The following is a 17,884-nucleotide window of genomic DNA, read 5'->3' on the forward strand; positions in this document are numbered from 1 at the left end:
CTAGGATCTCTATCGGGAAAACCAGTTACACCTACACCCAGCATGACACAACACGTCTAGGATCTCTTTCGGGACAACCAGTTAAACTTACACCCAGCATGATACAACACGTCTCGGATCTCTATCGGGCCAACCAGTTACGCTTACACCAAACATGACACAACACGTCTAGGATCTCTATCGGGACAACCAGTTACACTTCCACCCAGCATGACACAGCAAGTCCAGGATCTCTATCGGGACAACCAGGTACACTTACACCAAGCATGACACAACACGTGTAGGATCTTTATCGGGACAACCAGTTACAATTACACCAAGCATGGCAAAAAACGTCTAGGATCTCTATCGGGCCAACAAGTTACACTAACACCGAGCATGACACAACACGTCTAGGATCTCTATCGGGAGAACCAGTTACACTTACACCAAGCATGACACAACACGTCTAGGATCTCTATCGGGACAAGCAGTTACACGAAAACCCATCATGACACAACACATCTAGGATCTCTATCGGGCCAACCAGTTACACTTAAACCAAGAATGACACAACACGTCTAGGATCTCTATCGGGACAACCAGTTACACTTACACCAAACATGACACAACACGTCTAGAATCTCTATCCGGTCGTCCAGTTACACTTACACCCAGCATGACACAACACGACTAGGATCTCGATCGGGCCAACCAGTTACACTTACACCAGCATGACACAACACGTCTAGGATCTCTATCGGGTCATCCACTTACACTTACACCCAGCATGACACAACACGTCTAGGATCTCTATCGGGAAACCAGTTACACTTACACCAAACATTACACAACACGTGTAGGATCTGTTTCGGGACAACCAGTTACACTTACACCCAGCATGACACAACACGTCTAGGATCTCTGTCGGGCCAACCAGTTACACTAAAACCCAGCATGACACAACACATCTAGGATCTTAATCGGCACAACCAGTTACACTTACACCAAACATGATACAACACGTCTAGGATCTCTATCGGGACAACCAGTTACACTTACACCAAACATGACACAACACGTCTAGGATCTATATCGGGTCATCCAGTTACACTTACACCCAGCATGACACAACACGTCTAGGATCTCTATCGGGACAACCAGTTACACTTACACCAAGCATGACACAACACGTCTAGGGTCTCTTTCGGGCCAACCAGTTACACTTTTACCCAGCATGATACAACACGTCTAGGATCTCTAACGGGCCAACCAGTTACACTTACATCCAGCATGACACAACACGTCTAGGATCTCTATCGGGCCAATCTGTTACACTAACATTAAGCATGACACAACACGTCTAGGATCTATATCGGGCCCAAAAGTTACACTTACACCCAGCATGACACAACACATCTAGGATCTCTATCGGGCCAACCAGTTACACGAAAACCCAGCATGACACAACACATCTAGGATCTCTATCGGGAAAACCAGTTACACCTACACCCAGCATGACACAACACGTCTAGGATCTCTTTCGGGACAACCAGTTAAACTTACACCCAGCATGATACAACACGTCTAGGATCTCTATCGGGCCAACCAGTTACGCTTACACCAAACATGACACAACACGTCTAGGATCTCTATCGGGACAACCAGTTACACTTCCACCCAGCATGACACAGCAAGTCCAGGATCTCTATCGGAACAACCAGTTACACTTACACCAAGCATGACACAACACGTCTAGGATCTCTATCGGGCCAACCAGTTTCACGAAAACCCAGCATGACACAGCACATCTAGGATCTCAATTGGGACAACCAGTTACACTTACACCAAGCATGACACAACACGTCTAGGATCTCTATCGGGAAAACCAGTTACACCTACACCCAGCATGACACAACACGTCTAGGATCTCTTTCGGGACAACCAGTTAAACTTACACCCAGCATGATACAACACGTCTAGGATCTCTATCGGGCCAACCAGTTACGCTTACACCAAACATGACACAACACGTCTAGGATCTCTATCGGGACAACCAGTTACACTTCCATCCAGCATGACACAGCAAGTCCAGGATCTCGATCGGGACAACCAGGTACACTTACACCAAGCATGACACAACACGTGTAGGATCTCTAACGGGACAACCAGTTACAATTACACCAAGCATGGCACAACACGTCTAGGATCTCTATCGGGCCAACAAGTTACACTAACACCAAGCATGACACAACACGGCTAGGATCTCTATCGGGAGAACCAGTTACACTTACACCAAGCATGACACAACACGTCTAGGATCTCTATCGGGACAAGCAGTTACACGAAAACCCATCATGACACAACACATCTAGGATCTCTATCGGGCCAACCAGTTACACTTAAACCAAGAATGACACAACACGTCTAGGATCTCTATCGGGACAACCAGTTACACTTACACCAAACATGACACAACACGTCTAGAATCTCTATCCGGTCGTCCAGTTACACTTACACCCAGCATGACACAACACGACTAGGATCTCGATCGGGCCAACCAGTTACACTTACACCAGCATGACACAACACGTCTAGGATCTCTATCGGGTCATCCACTTACACTTACACCCAGCATGACACAACACGTCTAGGATCTCTATCGGGAAACCAGTTACACTTACACCAAACATTACACAACACGTGTAGGATCTGTTTCGGGACAACCAGTTACACTTACACCCAGCATGACACAACACGTCTAGGATCTCTGTCGGGCCAACCAGTTACACTAAAACCCAGCATGACACAACACATCTAGGATCTTAATCGGCACAACCAGTTACACTTACACCAAACATGATACAACACGTCTAGGATCTCTATCGGGACAACCAGTTACACTTACACCAAACATGACACAACACGTCTAGGATCTATATCGGGTCATCCAGTTACACTTACACCCAGCATGACACAACACGTCTAGGATCTCTATCGGGACAACCAGTTACACTTACACCAAGCATGACACAACACGTCTAGGGTCTCTTTCGGGCCAACCAGTTACACTTTTACCCAGCATGATACAACACGTCTAGGATCTCTAACGGGCCAACCAGTTACACTTACATCCAGCATGACACAACACGTCTAGGATCTCTATCGGGCCAATCTGTTACACTAACATTAAGCATGACACAACACGTCTAGGATCTATATCGGGCCCACAAGTTACACTTACACCCAGAATGACACAACACATCTAGGATCTCTATCGGGCCAACCAGTTACACTTACACCCAGCATGACACAACACGTGCAGGATCCTTATCGGGCCAACCAGTTACACTTAAACCAAGCATGACACAACACTTCTAGGATCTCTATCGGGCCAACCAGTTACACGAAAACCCAGCATGACACAACACATCTAGGATCTCAATCGGAACAACCAGTTACACTTACACCAAGCATGACACAACACGTCTAGGATCTCTATCGGGCCAACCAGTTTCACGAAAACCCAGCATGACACAACACATCTAGGATCTCAATTGGGACAACCAGTTACACTTACACCAAGCATGACACAACACGTCTAGGATCTCTATCGGGAAAACCAGTTACACCTACACCCAGCATGACACAACACGTCTAGGATCTCTTTCGGGACAACCAGTTAAACTTACACCCAGCATGATACAACACGTCTAGGATCTCTATCGGGCCAACCAGTTACGCTTACACCAAACATGACACAACACGTCTAGGATCTCTATCGGGACAACCAGTTACACTTCCACCCAGCATGACACAGCAAGTCCAGGATCTCTATCGGGACAACCAGGTACACTTACACCAAGCATGACACAACACGTGTAGGATCTTTATCGGGACAACCAGTTACAATTACACCAAGCATGGCAAAAAACGTCTAGGATCTCTATCGGGCCAACAAGTTACACTAACACCGAGCATGACACAACACGTCTAGGATCTCTATCGGGAGAACCAGTTACACTTACACCAAGCATGACACAACACGTCTAGGATCTCTATCGGGACAAGCAGTTACACGAAAACCCATCATGACACAACACATCTAGGATCTCTATCGGGCCAACCAGTTACACTTAAACCAAGAATGACACAACACGTCTAGGATCTCTATCGGGACAACCAGTTACACTTACACCAAACATGACACAACACGTCTAGAATCTCTATCCGGTCGTCCAGTTACACTTACACCCAGCATGACACAACACGACTAGGATCTCGATCGGGCCAACCAGTTACACTTACACCAGCATGACACAACACGTCTAGGATCTCTATCGGGTCATCCACTTACACTTACACCCAGCATGACACAACACGTCTAGGATCTCTATCGGGAAACCAGTTACACTTACACCAAACATTACACAACACGTGTAGGATCTGTTTCGGGACAACCAGTTACACTTACACCCAGCATGACACAACACGTCTAGGATCTCTGTCGGGCCAACCAGTTACACTAAAACCCAGCATGACACAACACATCTAGGATCTTAATCGGCACAACCAGTTACACTTACACCAAACATGATACAACACGTCTAGGATCTCTATCGGGACAACCAGTTACACTTACACCAAACATGACACAACACGTCTAGGATCTATATCGGGTCATCCAGTTACACTTACACCCAGCATGACACAACACGTCTAGGATCTCTATCGGGACAACCAGTTACACTTACACCAAGCATGACACAACACGTCTAGGGTCTCTTTCGGGCCAACCAGTTACACTTTTACCCAGCATGATACAACACGTCTAGGATCTCTAACGGGCCAACCAGTTACACTTACATCCAGCATGACACAACACGTCTAGGATCTCTATCGGGCCAATCTGTTACACTAACATTAAGCATGACACAACACGTCTAGGATCTATATCGGGCCCACAAGTTACACTTACACCCAGAATGACACAACACATCTAGGATCTCTATCGGGCCAACCAGTTACACTTACACCCAGCATGACACAACACGTGCAGGATCCTTATCGGGCCAACCAGTTACACTTAAACCAAGCATGACACAACACTTCTAGGATCTCTATCGGGCCAACCAGTTACACGAAAACCCAGCATGACACAACACATCTAGGATCTCAATCGGAACAACCAGTTACACTTACACCAAGCATGACACAACACGTCTAGGATCTCTATCGGGCCAACCAGTTTCACGAAAACCCAGCATGACACAACACATCTAGGATCTCAATTGGGACAACCAGTTACACTTACACCAAGCATGACACAACACGTCTAGGATCTCTATCGGGAAAACCAGTTACACCTACACCCAGCATGACACAACACGTCTAGGATCTCTTTCGGGACAACCAGTTAAACTTACACCCAGCATGATACAACACGTCTAGGATCTCTATCGGGCCAACCAGTTACGCTTACACCAAACATGACACAACACGTCTAGGATCTCTATCGGGACAACCAGTTACACTTCCACCCAGCATGACACAGCAAGTCCAGGATCTCTATCGGGACAACCAGGTACACTTACACCAAGCATGACACAACACGTGTAGGATCTTTATCGGGACAACCAGTTACAATTACACCAAGCATGGCAAAAAACGTCTAGGATCTCTATCGGGCCAACAAGTTACACTAACACCGAGCATGACACAACACGTCTAGGATCTCTATCGGGAGAACCAGTTACACTTACACCAAGCATGACACAACACGTCTAGGATCTCTATCGGGACAAGCAGTTACACGAAAACCCATCATGACACAACACATCTAGGATCTCTATCGGGCCAACCAGTTACACTTAAACCAAGAATGACACAACACGTCTAGGATCTCTATCGGGACAACCAGTTACACTTACACCAAACATGACACAACACGTCTAGAATCTCTATCCGGTCGTCCAGTTACACTTACACCCAGCATGACACAACACGACTAGGATCTCGATCGGGCCAACCAGTTACACTTACACCAGCATGACACAACACGTCTAGGATCTCTATCGGGTCATCCACTTACACTTACACCCAGCATGACACAACACGTCTAGGATCTCTATCGGGAAACCAGTTACACTTACACCAAACATTACACAACACGTGTAGGATCTGTTTCGGGACAACCAGTTACACTTACACCCAGCATGACACAACACGTCTAGGATCTCTGTCGGGCCAACCAGTTACACTAAAACCCAGCATGACACAACACATCTAGGATCTTAATCGGCACAACCAGTTACACTTACACCAAACATGATACAACACGTCTAGGATCTCTATCGGGACAACCAGTTACACTTACACCAAACATGACACAACACGTCTAGGATCTATATCGGGTCATCCAGTTACACTTACACCCAGCATGACACAACACGTCTAGGATCTCTATCGGGACAACCAGTTACACTTACACCAAGCATGACACAACACGTCTAGGGTCTCTTTCGGGCCAACCAGTTACACTTTTACCCAGCATGATACAACACGTCTAGGATCTCTAACGGGCCAACCAGTTACACTTACATCCAGCATGACACAACACGTCTAGGATCTCTATCGGGCCAATCTGTTACACTAACATTAAGCATGACACAACACGTCTAGGATCTATATCGGGCCCACAAGTTACACTTACACCCAGCATGACACAACACATCTAGGATCTCTATCGGGCCAACCAGTTACACGAAAACCCAGCATGACACAACACATCTAGGATCTCTATCGGGAAAACCAGTTACACCTACACCCAGCATGACACAACACGTCTAGGATCTCTTTCGGGACAACCAGTTAAACTTACACCCAGCATGATACAACACGTCTAGGATCTCTATCGGGCCAACCAGTTACGCTTACACCAAACATGACACAACACGTCTAGGATCTCTATCGGGACAACCAGTTACACTTCCACCCAGCATGACACAGCAAGTCCAGGATCTCTATCGGAACAACCAGTTACAATTACACCAAGCATGACACAACACGTCTAGGATCTCTATCGGGCCAACCAGTTTCACGAAAACCCAGCATGACACAGCACATCTAGGATCTCAATTGGGACAACCAGTTACACTTACACCAAGCATGACACAACACGTCTAGGATCTCTATCGGGAAAACCAGTTACACCTACACCCAGCATGACACAACACGTCTAGGATCTCTTTCGGGACAACCAGTTAAACTTACACCCAGCATGATACAACACGTCTAGGATCTCTATCGGGCCAACCAGTTACGCTTACACCAAACATGACACAACACGTCTAGGATCTCTATCGGGACAACCAGTTACACTTCCACCCAGCATGACACAGCAAGTCCAGGATCTCGATCGGGACAACCAGGTACACTTACACCAAGCATGACACAACACGTGTAGGATCTCTATCGGGACAACCAGTTACAATTACACCAAGCATGGCACAACACGTCTAGGATCTCTATCGGGCCAACAAGTTACACTAACACCAAGCATGACACAACACGGCTAGGATCTCTATCGGGAGAACCAGTTACACTTACACCAAGCATGACACAACACGTCTAGGATCTCTATCGGGACAAGCAGTTACACGAAAACCCATCATGACACAACACATCTAGGATCTCTATCGGGCCAACCAGTTACACTTAAACCAAGAATGACACAACACGTCTAGGATCTCTATCGGGACAACCAGTTACACTTACACCAAACATGACACAACACGTCTAGAATCTCTATCCGGTCGTCCAGTTACACTTACACCCAGCATGACACAACACGACTAGGATCTCGATCGGGCCAACCAGTTACACTTACACCAGCATGACACAACACGTCTAGGATCTCTATCGGGTCATCCACTTACACTTACACCCAGCATGACACAACACGTCTAGGATCTCTATCGGGAAACCAGTTACACTTACACCAAACATTACACAACACGTGTAGGATCTGTTTCGGGACAACCAGTTACACTTACACCCAGCATGACACAACACGTCTAGGATCTCTGTCGGGCCAACCAGTTACACTAAAACCCAGCATGACACAACACATCTAGGATCTTAATCGGCACAACCAGTTACACTTACACCAAACATGATACAACACGTCTAGGATCTCTATCGGGACAACCAGTTACACTTACACCAAACATGACACAACACGTCTAGGATCTATATCGGGTCATCCAGTTACACTTACACCCAGCATGACACAACACGTCTAGGATCTCTATCGGGACAACCAGTTACACTTACACCAAGCATGACACAACACGTCTAGGGTCTCTTTCGGGCCAACCAGTTACACTTTTACCCAGCATGATACAACACGTCTAGGATCTCTAACGGGCCAACCAGTTACACTTACATCCAGCATGACACAACACGTCTAGGATCTCTATCGGGCCAATCTGTTACACTAACATTAAGCATGACACAACACGTCTAGGATCTATATCGGGCCCACAAGTTACACTTACACCCAGAATGACACAACACATCTAGGATCTCTATCGGGCCAACCAGTTACACTTACACCCAGCATGACACAACACGTGCAGGATCCTTATCGGGCCAACCAGTTACACTTAAACCAAGCATGACACAACACTTCTAGGATCTCTATCCGGACAACCAGTGACACTTAGCTGCCATCCCACCGAGATAACTAGTGAGTGAAGTGTCGTAAAATATATATACGCCGTTTTGCGTGTCATCAGAAGTAACGAGTCAGAGCTAAAGGTGAGACGACTGACACATGAGGAAGGACGGGGAACGGAGGCAGTCAGTAAGGTCTCCTCAACTTATATATGTTTTCAGAAAATATAGGTCTATTGTATGTCTTAGGTGCTCGTCCATGACACTCGTGAATCACCTGTCTGACAGGAGAAGCTGCACGTGTCCAGATAGTCATGTCCTGTGCGGCTCAGTGTACAGTTTTGCATACACTCGGGTTTTCATTCAACTTGAACCTCTGGGTCTCGATTTGTAACAATTATTTTCCCAACATCGTCAAGCTATGTTGTATCTGAGACTAATACTTTTTTCAGAAATGTAATATGTCTAGGCACCATATCTTTTTGTGTATAAAATTGGAGTCTTGTCCCAGTTTTGTATAGTTTAATCAATATAGTGACTCGAGGGGGATAAAACTACGAATACAAATCTAATGCACACCATAGGGTATGCTCAGGTAAACCTGTTTTATGTTAGATAATGTACATGACGGCTCACAACGAGAACAAAGCCCAAAGTGGCACAAGCTGATATTGGATAACCCGCGAGGACATGCATATTGCTGAGCTAATATCAGGGCGAATGAGGGATTCACAAAACAACCAGATGTAATGTAATGTATAATACCCTCAAAATGTGACCTATGACTTTAAAGGTCAAACAAATATTTCGTGAATTTAGAAATGTACAGTGACCTGCATTCTCTACTAAGTAAGAGGCCTCACCTCCTGTGACGTGCATTCTCCACTGAATAAGAGGCCTCACCTCCTGTGACGTGCATTCTCAAAAAAGGAAGAGGCCTCACCTCCTGTGGCGTGTATTCTCTATTAAGTAAAAGGCCTGACCTCCAGTGACGTGCATTCTCTATTAAGTAAGAGGCCTGACCTCCAGTGACGTGTATTCTCCACTAAGTAAGAGGACTCACCTCCTGTGACGTGCATTCTCTATTAAGTAAAAGGCCTGACCTCCAGTGACGTGCATTCTCTATTAAGTAAGAGGCCTGACCTCCAGTGACGTGTATTCTCCACTAAGTAAGAGGCCTCACCTCAAGTGACGTGCATTCTCCACAAAGTAAGAGGCCTGACCTCCAATGACGTGCATTCTCCACTAAGTAAGAGGCCTGACCTCTTGTGACGTGTATTCTCCACTAAGTAGGAGGCCTGACCTCTTGTGACGTGTATTCTCCACTAAGTAAGAGGCCTGAACTCCAGTGACGTGCCTTCCCCACAAAGTAAGAGGCCTGACTTCCAGTGATGTGCATTCTCCACTAAGTAAGAGGCCTGACCTCTTGTGACGTGTATTCTCCACTAAGTAAGAGGCCTGACCTCTTGTGACGTGTATTCTCCACTAAGTAGGAGGCCTGACATCTTGTGACGTGTATTCTCCACTAAGTAAGATGCCTCACCTCCTGTGACGTGCATTCTCAAAAAAGGAAGAGGCTTCACCTCCTGTGGCGTGTATTCTCTACTAAGTAAGAGGCCTCATCTCCAGTGACGTGTATTCTCTACTAAGTAAGAGGCCTCACCTCCTGTGATGTGCATTCTCCACTAAGTAAGAGGCCTGACCTCCAGTGACGCGTATTCTCAACTAAGAGGCCTCACTTCAAGTGACGTGCATTCTCCACAAAGTAAGAGGCCTGACCTCTTGTGACGTGTATTCTCCAAAAAGTAAGAGGCCTGACCTCCAATGACGTGAATTCTCCAATAAGTAAGAAGCCTGACCTCTTGTGACGTGCCTTCTCCACACAGTAAGAGGCCTGACTTCCAGTGATGTGCATTCTCCCCTAAGTAAGAGCCCTGACCTCTTGTGACGTGTATTCTCCACTAAGTAAGAGGCCTGAACTCCAGTGACGTGCCTTCCCCACAAAGTAAGAGGCCTGACTTCCAGTGATGTGCATTCTCCACTAAGTAAGAGGCCTGACCTCTTGTGACGTGTATTCTCCACTAAGTAAGAGGCCTGACCTCTTGTGACGTGTATTCTCCACTAAGTAGGAGGCCTGACATCTTGTGACGTGTATTCTCCACTAAGTAAGATGCCTCACCTCCTGTGACGTGCATTCTCAAAAAAGGAAGAGGCTTCACCTCCTGTGGCGTGTATTCTCTACTAAGTAAGAGGCCTCATCTCCAGTGACGTGTATTCTCTACTAAGTAAGAGGCCTCACCTCCTGTGATGTGCATTCTCCACTAAGTAAGAGGCCTGACCTCCAGTGACGCGTATTCTCAACTAAGAGGCCTCACTTCAAGTGACGTGCATTATCCACAAAGTAAGAGGCCTGACCTCCAATGACGTGCATTCTCCACTAAGTAAGAAGCCTGACCTCTTGTGACGTGCATTCTCCACTAAGTAGGAGGCCTCACCTCCAGTGACGTGTATTCTCAACTAAGAGGCCGCACCTCATATGACGTGTATTCTCAACTAAGTAAGAGGCCTGACCTCTACTGACGGTCATTCTCCACAAAGTAAGAGGCCTGACCGCTTGTGACGTGTATTCTCCACTAAGTAAGAGGCCTGACCTCTTGTGACGTGTATTCTTCACTAAGTAGGAGGCCTGACCTCCTGTGACGTGCATTCTCCACTTAGTAAGCGGCCTCACCTCCTGTGACGTGTCTTCTCCATTAAGTAAGAGGCCTCACCTCCAGTGACATGTATTCTCTACTAAGTTAGCGGCCTCACCTACAGTGACGTGTTTTCTTAACGAAGTAAGAGGCCTGACCTCCAGTGACGTGTATTCTCCACTAATTAAGAGGCCTCACTTCCTGTGACGTGCATTCACCACTAAGTAAGAGGCCTCACCACCTGTGACGTGCATTATCCACTAAGAAAGAGACCTCACCTCCTGTGACGTGTATTGTCCACTAAGTAAGAGGCCTCACTTCCAGTGACGTGCATTCTCCATTAAGTAAAAGGCCTCACCTACTGTGACGTGTATTCTCTACTAAGTAAGAGACCTCACCTCCTGTGACGTGTATTCTCTACTAAGTAAGAGGCCTCTCTACCAGTGACGTGTATTCTCCGCTAAGTAAGAAGCCTCATCTCCAGTGACGTGCATTCTCCACTAAGTAAGAGGCCTGAACTCCAGTGACGTGTATTCTCTACTAAGGAAGAGGCCTGACCTCCAGTGACGTGCATTCTCTACTAAGTAAGAGGCCTCACCTCCAGTGACGTGCATTCTCTAACTAAGTAATTTATAAGAGGCCTCACTTCCTGTGACGTGTCTTCTCCGCAAAGTTAGAGGCCTCACCTCCAGTAACGTGTATTCTCCACTAAAGTAAGAGGCCTCACCTCCTGTGACATGTATTCGCCACTAAGTAAGAGGCCTCATCTCCTGTGACGTGTCTTCTCCACCAAATAAGAGGCCTCACCTCCTGTGACGTGCATTCTCAAATAAGTAAGAGGCCTCAACTCCAGTGACGTGTATTCTCTACTAAGTAAGAGGCCTCACCTCCAGTGACGTGTATTATCCACTAAGTAAGAGGCTTCGCCTCCAGTGACGTGCATTCTCCATTAAGTAAGAGGCCTGACCTCCAGTGACGTGTATTTTCCACTAAAGTAAGAGGCCTGACCTCCAGTGACATGTATTCTCTACTAAGTTAGCGGCTCACCCACAGTGACGTGAATTCCGAACTAAGTAAGAGGCCTGACCTCCAGTGACGTTTATTCTCCACTAAAGTAAGAGGCCTCACCTCCAGTGACGTGTATTTTCCACTAAAGTAAGAGGCCTGACCTCCAGTGACATGTATTCTCTACTAAGTTAGCGGCTCACCCACAGTGACGTGAATTCCGAACTAAGTAAGAGGCCTGACCTCCAGTGACGTTTATTCTCCACTAAAGTAAGAGGCCTCACCACCAGTGACGTGTATCCTCCACTAAAGTAAGAGGCCTTACCTCCTGTGACGTGCATTTTCTACTAAGTAAGAGGCCTCACCTCCAGTGACGTGTATTCTCCACTAAAGTAAGAGGCCTCACCTCCAGTGACGTGTATTCTCCACTAAGTAAGAGGCCTCACCTCCAGTGACGTGTATTCTCCACTAAGTAAGAGGCCTCACCTCCAGTGACGTTTATTCTCCACTAAAGTAAGAGGCCTCACATCCAGTGACGTGCATTCTCCACTAAGTAAGAGGCCTCACTTCCAATGACGTGAATTCTCCACTACGTTAGAAGCCTCACCTCCAGTGATTTGCATTCTCTACTAAGTAAGAGGCTTCACTTACTGAGATCATACTAAACCTTTTCACACGTAGAATATTTCTAGGTGATCGGATGTACTGCATCTAAACGTAATCTTACACTATAGCTTTCTTGTTTGAGTGTGTGTTTTCAAAAATGTATACGACTTCCCAACACAATTGCCAAATCAACAAAGAATTTTCCATAAAGCTGTGGACATTTGTCTTGTCATTGTGAAACCATGCTGCTATTTTAGTATTTGTTCATCAAATATATACATGGCAATTACTACTATTTATATTATAACGCTTGAGTTAACCTTATCACATGTAAAACTTGTGAAAAATTGATAAAAAGAAATTTGTAGCAAACCCTCTGTTTCATCAGCTGCATGTTTATGGGTACCACTTGTACCACATAGGTCTTGTGTTTGCTGGCACAGGACCATGTTAGCATTGGATCGGGACAAAACGAAAGAGATAAAGAGCGTTGCTTGATGGCAACACTGCATTTTATACTTGCTTTAATAGCTCTCTTGAATGTCCAAACTATCAGCGACTTTGCAGCGCTGATATTATGTCCCATTGTTAAATTTCCAAAAGGGCGCAATCAAATCTCGCACACATAGCCGTACTGCAGCGTGACAGATTGCGGCCCACTCATTACCCTATCGCGCTATTGACAGACCTTCACGAAAGCTAATGGTTAAAATAGATCTTTTCCGATGGGATTCTTTTATTCAGTAATTCCAGCTGCCCATCCCCCAGTTGAGAGGAAAGATGTAGTTTTGTGCAATATCATTCAAACAAAGAGAGCCCTTTCTAAGCCGTGGTCCACGCCATAGCCGCTCTACAGACATAAATAATAAGTAAATACATCATTGTCGCGAGTGTGTCAATAAAGGTCCATTTTCTGGATTATTGGGTGCTGCTTTTATAGTTATCTCTGGTTTACCCTATAAAGCAAATGAATATATTGTGGGAATGGTTTGCCGTGAGAAGTCAATTTATCACTTGAGGTCCAGGAGCACCGGGCAGCACTTAACGTAGTCTGCAGTAGCATGTAGGGGTTTGTGCACTGTACTTCCTTTTCCAGCTAGTACGCATACAGTTTGTATTGACGAAACAACGGATTGAAGTTTATGCCCTTCAAGACAAACATTAAAATCAAAGAGGTATTTTAATCATCAATGAACTTTCTTTCCTGTCTGATGCTACTTTGAAGGCACATTTTTAACACTTTTCCCAGCCCAATACGCGCTTACGAATAAAGGCTGTCCCTCGTCGCACAATCCAATGCTTTAATAGAAATATTATAGTGAATAGAGATATAAATTGTCCTCACGATGAGCTCGCTGAAAGCATACCACTGATGATGATCATATCTGAGCTTTTTCCGATCATTGTTTGTCCTATGTTAAGGTAAAGACGCTTCACTTATCATTAAAAAAAAATTCCTCAAAGATCATCCACGAATGTTCCGATATTAAGTTTTACAGAATTTGAAATGAGATTGGTTTCGAAACTCCTATAATCTGGTAAAAACGGTACTGATCTGTATACTCATCAGCATTTTTCTCAGAATTTGAATAAGATTTACTTCACCATCCGCCAATTCATCCAGTGTATCCATCATTGCTGTAAGATGAAGTAATGACTATTTAATGACACTAATATCGTCAGCATTTATGCGTTGACACACTGGAAAGGTCTCATTCTTTCTTAGGATGCGCCTATGAGGTACGATTCAATCCCCGCTAGACCGCATCTGAGGCACTAATTTACACATAATGTCTTGGCATTAGACGCTTCTGATTGAATTATATCGACGCTATACTGTCCTGTATCCAACTCCTTGGCGCCGGGCGCGGTAGTAAGGATTACCGAGAGGACATGGATGTGTACGACTTTGTAGCAAGTTGACTGAAAGATTTTGATATTCTCAATTGATGGAGCAAGTCAGTTTGTTTTGTTTTACGCCGCGTTTAGCAAGATTGCACAGCGTATTGCGCTTCCAAACAGTGGAAGTTCATGTAAAAGAATGCACGTCCAAATGTTGCGCTGAGACCGCTATATGCATACATAAAGTGAACGCAGAGCTTCCTCATAATGTACATATAATTTTGATAGTCGTTGAGCTGGAAAATCGTCGTGCAAGTATCCAACTGATAAATGAAATTTCAATATGGAATATTCATGCTGCATAAATATTTTACTTCCTTTCCGCCGCTTTGTGGCAACCAATCATATTGAATTATGTCAAATACAATTGTGTCTATCTTTTTGTCTATCCAAGTTGTTTTGTGGTACACTTTAGTTAACTTGACGAATACAAGTAGTCTAATGTGATTCTGTCATTTCAGGATTTGAAGAAAAGGGAAGTTAATGGACACAACATGGAACACGCCATGCGGCTGAAAATGACCAAACGAAGCACAAGTAGGATGGCATATGACGACAGTGAACTTGTTGATGACTTGACAGAAATGGGGAAGCGATACCTTGACTCTCTAGGCGGAGCTCAAATCCATGGCTACAAGCGTTTTTTTGATCCACTTGCTGACGTAGATGTGCAAACAAAACGTTACCTTGACCCAATTGGTGGATTTGAGGTGCATGGATATAAGAAGCGATCAGCTAGCACAGCCGGGAGGTCAGCCCACAGCCGCACAAAAAGAGCCCTGCATACCCATGGAGACTCCAAAATCCATGACGGATTAACGAGACACACGAATAAGGTGGATGCTGATAAAACCCACGACGGGTTCAAGCGAGGTTTTGACACACTTGGTGGTGCCCAAATCCATGATGGTTTCAAGCGAGGTTTTGACACACTTGGTGGTGCCCAAATCCATGATGGATTCAAGCGAGGTTTTGACACACTTGGTGGTGCCCAAATCCATGATGGATTCAAGCGAGGTTTTGACACGCTCGGTGGTGCCCAAATCCATGATGGATTCAAGCGAGGTTTTGACACACTTGGTGGTGCCCAAATCCATGATGGATTCAAGCGAGGTTTTGATACACTTGGTGGTGCCCAAATCCATGATGGGTTCAAGAGAGGCTTTGATACTCTCGGTGGTGCCCAAATTCACGATGGGTTCAAGCGAGGTTTTGACACACTTGGTGGTGCCCAAATCCACGATGGGTTCAAGCGAGGCTTTGATACACTGGGTGGTGCCCAAATCCATGATGGGTTCAAGCGAGGTTTTGACACACTTGGTGGTGCCCAAATCCATGATGGGTTCAAGAGAGGCTTTGATACTCTGGGTGGTGCCCAAATCCACGATGGGTTCAAGCGAGGTTTTGACACACTTGGTGGTGCCCAAATCCACGATGGGTTCAAGAGAGGCTTTGATACTTTGGGTGGTGCCCAAATCCACGATGGATTCAAAAGAGGTTTCGACACCCTTGGAGGTGCCCAAATCCACGATGGCTTCAAGCGAGGTTTTGACACGCTCGGTGGTGCCCAAATCCATGATGGATTCAAGCGAGGTTTTGACACACTTGGTGGTGCCCAAATCCACGATGGGTTCAAGCGAGGTTTTGACACACTTGGTGGTGCCCAAATCCATGATGGGTTCAAGAGAGGCTTTGATACTCTCGGTGGTGCCCAAATCCATGATGGATTCAAAAGAGGTTTCGACACCCTTGGAGGTGCCCAAATCCACGACGGGTTCAAGCGTGGCTTCGACACACTTGGTGGTGCCCAAATCCACGACGGGTTCAAGCGAAGCTTCGACACACTTGGTGGTGCCCAAATCCATGATGGATTCAAGAGAGGTTTCGACACACTTGGAGGTGCCCAAATCCACGACGGGTTCAAGCGAGGCTTCGACACACTTGGGGGTTCCCAAATCCATGATGGATTCAAAAGAGGTTTCGACACACTTGGAGGTGCCCAAATCCACGACGGGTTCAAGCGAGGCTTCGACACACTTGGTGGTGCCCAAATCCATGATGGGTTCAAGCGCGGGTTCGATACATTAGGTGGGGGGCATATTCACGATGGATTCAAGAGAGGTTTCGATACTCTTGGTGGCTTCAATGTGCACAGTTTTAAAAGAGGACTAGACACTTTGGGAGGCTTCAATGTGCATGGGTTCAAGAGAAGTGCTGACAAGAAAGAAAAAAATGAAAACGAGGAATGAACAATACTGTTGCAATAAATTGCGTAATGCCCTATATTGGAAACAACTGTGACGATTGAAAAGCCTAAACAAACACATGCAAAAAGCCTATCATCACATTATAGCATGCAATACGAAGTTCGGTCTCTTCGCCTCATAGAACAAGGAAGTCTATGCAAGAGGCATCTTCTGACAGTGGAGGTGATCACAGGAGTGTTTTCTGAAATACAGTGTACAGTGACTGTGATACTTGTTTTTGTTTAAAAATAATATAATATATATTTTCCTCGCAATGAAACATGCATTTGTAAATTTCATAGAATAGTCCGACACATACATGTATATGGGACTAGAATCCGGTTAACCCATTCACGAACAGCAGTTTCAAATGACTGTAGGCGTCATTATGTGTTCATCACTTTCACACGAACCATAAACGTTAACTGATATTTATTAATAATGTGAAAATGCAGTATGTCGATGTTTTGTTACCTCTTATGCGTGACGGCAGAATAAAATGCGAATTTCTGGAAGATTTTATTTTTAATATCATGCGTAATTCATTCAGTCAGTCCCTTGTAAGCAGGCGTCGCTTATTCCCAGGCATGTGATTGTTCACGACAGTGTTTATACACTGTTGCATGGACTACATGTACATCCACACGCAGAATGAGTATACCGATAAAAACTGGAGTGAAAGCAAAACCAGTGTGCTTATTTTGGGAGGGATTCGGAGGTGATGGAATGTAGAGATAGTGGGATAATAAGGGTGTGGAAAAGCGGGGAGGGATGCGG

At 45.5% G+C, this 17,884-nt stretch overlaps 1 protein-coding gene across 1 annotated transcript in view; it reads left to right on the plus strand.

Moving 5' to 3' along the window:
* LOC124132286 (feeding circuit activating peptides-like) overlaps positions 1 to 17,622 on the plus strand; it is an 80,649-nt gene extending 63,027 nt beyond the window's left edge. Inside the window, exon 2 of the mRNA XM_046496138.2 lies at positions 15,323 to 17,622. Coding sequence (XP_046352094.2) covers positions 15,323 to 17,110 — 1,788 coding nt within the window. The 3' untranslated portion in view covers positions 17,111 to 17,622. The remainder of the gene's footprint in view (positions 1 to 15,322) is intronic.
* The last annotated feature ends 262 nt before the right edge of the window (positions 17,623 to 17,884 follow it).

Source organism: Haliotis rufescens, unplaced genomic scaffold, assembly GCF_023055435.1.
Source record: "Haliotis rufescens isolate VD_foot unplaced genomic scaffold, xgHalRufe1.0.p SCAF_13, whole genome shotgun sequence".
In the NCBI taxonomy this organism is placed as follows: Eukaryota; Metazoa; Mollusca; class Gastropoda; order Lepetellida; family Haliotidae; genus Haliotis; species Haliotis rufescens.